The following is a 3,346-nucleotide window of genomic DNA, read 5'->3' on the forward strand; positions in this document are numbered from 1 at the left end:
CACCCCACCCCCGCCCACTTCCCCTTCCACTACCCCTTGTTCATTTCTCAGAGTTAGGCGTCTCTCATGTTTTCTCACCCTCACTGATATTTTCACTCATTTTGTCTCCTTTCCCTTTCACTAATTTTTATATTCCCCAAATGAATGAGACCATATGTTTGTCCTTTTCCAATGCAAAAACAGTTGTTTACAAGGATGTGGAGAAAGTGGAACCTTTTATCTTGATGGTGGTGTTGCAGGGTTACAAGGTTCTTGTCTCATGGAGCTGAAGAATGAATCTTGGGGATACAAAAGTTTGAAATGAAGAAAAAGTTTATTGAGGAAAGGTGAGCTCAGAAAGGAAAGAAAAAAAGCTCTCTAGAGTGATAAGAGTTCCAAATAGGTTGCCACTGAAGGTTTTAATGGTCTGGCTTTTATAGAAAACACATCAAGCAACTTGTTAAATATCATGTCTATAACATTAAACCAAAGTGGGATTTATAACTATCATCTAATATCTAATCTATTCTAAATATCTAATCTATTCGTAAGAGGAACAAGGTGGATATGTAACTATGATGTGAATATCTTGTCTATATTTAGGACAAACAAGGTGGATTTCTTATGTTCCCTTCTTTCTGGTTAATATCTTATCTATAACATTTCTCCACATCTGGGATTTCTGTGAGCCTAGTTAAGTAGCTCCCAGCATGAGCCTAGTCAGGGAATTCAGGGGCATCCCATCTCTCTCTGCCTGTACCTTAATCCTTTCCTTAGTGGGAATGCAAATGGATGGAGCCACTCTGCTAAACAGTATGGAGGTTCCTCAAAAAATTAAAAATATAACTGCCCTATGACCCAGCAATTGCACCACTAGGTATTTACCCAACAAATACAGAAATACTAATTCAAAGAGATACATGCACCCTAATGTTTTTAGTAGCATTATCTACAACAGCCAAACTGTGGACACAAGTGTCCATCAATAGATGAATGGATAAAAAAGATACACACACACACACACACACACACACACACACACACACATACACAATGGTAAATTTCTCATTCGTAAAACAAATTGAAATCTTGCCATTTGCAGTGACACAAATGCTGGTAGAGAGTATTATGCTAAGTGAAATAAATCAGTTAGAAAGATAAATATCATATGATTTCACTAATATGTGAAACACAAATGAGCAAAAGGGGAAAAAATAAAGAAGAGAGATGCACCTAGAACAGACTCTTAACTACAGAGAACACACTGATGGTTACCAGAGAGAAGGTGGTGGGGAGATGGATGAAATAGGTGATGAGGATTAAGGAAGGCACTTGTGATGAGCACCAGGTACTATTGGAAACTGTTGAATCACTATATTGCACACATTAAACAAATATTACACTATAGGTTAACTAACTGGAATTTAAATAAAAACTCAAAAATAAAAATAAATATATAAATGAAGCCTGTTTGCTTGAAAATTGTTATCTTATCTTTTTCTTTCCTTGTAGTCATCACCACCACATGGAATCAGACAACGATACACGAATTTCAGAGTTCCTTCTTCTGGGATTCTCAGGGGAATCAGAACTGCAGCCCCTCATATTTGGGCTTTTCCTCTCCATGTACCTGATCACTGTGTTTGGAAACTTGCTAATCATCCTGGCTGTCAGCTCTGACTCCCACCTCCACACCCCCATGTACTTCTTCCTCACCAACCTGTCCTTTGTAGACATCTGTTTCATCTCCACTACTGTCCCCAAGATGCTCCAGAACATTCAGACTGGAAGTAAAGTCATAACCTACCCAGGCTGCATCACACAGATATACTTTTTCCTACTCTTTGCAGGATGTGATGATTTTCTCCTGAGTATGATGGCCTATGACCGCTTTGTGGCCATCTGCCATCCCCTGCACTACACAGTCATCATGAACCCCTGGTTCTGTGTACTGCTTGTTCTGGTGGCCTGGATCACCAGTGTTCTCAATTCCTTGTTACAGAGCTTAATGGTGTTACAGCTGTCCTTCTGTGCAGGCATGGAAATCCCCCATTTTTTCTGTGACCTCAATCAGGTAATTGGGCACGCCTGTTCTGACAGATTTCTTAATGAGGTGGTGATGTATTTTGCAACTGTGCTGCTGGGTGTGGCTCCCTTGCCTGGGATCCTTTTCTCTTACTCTAAGATAGTTTCCTCCATATGTGGAATATCATCGATTCAGGGTAAGTATAAAGCATTTTCCACCTGTGCATCTCACCTCTCAGTTGTCTCCTTATTTTACTGTACAGGCTTAGGAGTATACCTTAGCTCTGCTGCGCCCCAAGGCTCCCATGCAAGTGTAGTGGCCTCGGTGATGTACACAGTGGTCACGCCCATGCTGAACCCCTTCATCTACAGCCTGAGGAACAGAGATATAAAGAGGGCTCTGAAAAGAATCATTGGGGTTCCTGTGATGTAAGGGCCAGTCATCTTGGGGCTGAAGAAATGCCTATGTTTGTAGGGCTCACAGCCTCAAAGTCAAGAATTGCCATTCTTGACCAGGCCGTGGTTGTAGAATCTGATTCTTCTATTTATACCTTGGAATTTCCATTTGTTTGAATTCAACTTCTCTATACATTTAAGTAATTCATATTATTAACCTTCTGCTCTGTCTGATACATAGACAGGTTTTCCATTGTCCACCTTCATACATCTCTAACGGTTTCTCCAATCTTTTTTTAAAGATTTTATTTTATTTATTCATGAGAGACACAGAAAGAAAGAGGCAGAGACATAGGCAGAGGGAGAAGCAGGCTTCATGCAGGGAGCCCAATTTGGGACTCATCCCAGGACTCGATCCTGGGACTCTGGGATCACATCCTGAGCCGAAGGCAGACACTTAACCACCGAGCCACCCAGCTGTCCCTGGTTTCTCCAATCTTTGATCGCAAATGCCTGGAAACTTCTGTAACTTACATGGGACATGGATTTCCTAAAAGTAATTTCATTTCAAATGACTTATATCATGCCAAATAATTTTCCCTAGATTTCCCAAAAGAATAATCATGAGCTGTATTCTTCATATGAAAAAACCTACACTTGGCTACTAAGCCTTTCACATAATTTTACTGTAGAGGAGAATACAAAACCCCCATTTTCATCTAGAGTCTGTCAATCTTTTCCCATCACTACTTTCTCTCCTCTTCCTGATAATGTGGACTCTAACCTTATTCCCTTTAAGGCTCAGGCTCTTGGCAAGGATGATCAGGCTAGGAAAGCCCAGCCACTCCCCTGTACCCATGTGCTTGCAGATATTTCCCAAAGATGCACCAGAGCCTCTGGTGAGGCTGCACCAGACTTTTGATTGGTATTAGACTGCAAGAAATAC

General features: G+C 40.9%; 1 protein-coding gene across 1 annotated transcript; it reads left to right on the forward strand.

Annotated features, from left to right (window-relative positions):
- The first annotated feature begins 1,504 nt into the window (after positions 1–1,504).
- OR7A67 (olfactory receptor family 7 subfamily A member 67) lies at positions 1,505–2,437 on the forward strand. Its single transcript, NM_001389028.1, is given in 1 exon segment — positions 1,505–2,437. A coding segment is annotated over 1 exon segment (933 nt).
- The last annotated feature ends 909 nt before the right edge of the window (positions 2,438–3,346 follow it).

The sequence above is a fragment of the Canis lupus genome, chromosome 20, assembly GCF_011100685.1.
Source record: "Canis lupus familiaris isolate Mischka breed German Shepherd chromosome 20, alternate assembly UU_Cfam_GSD_1.0, whole genome shotgun sequence".
Lineage (NCBI taxonomy): Eukaryota > Metazoa > Chordata > Mammalia > Carnivora > Canidae > Canis > Canis lupus.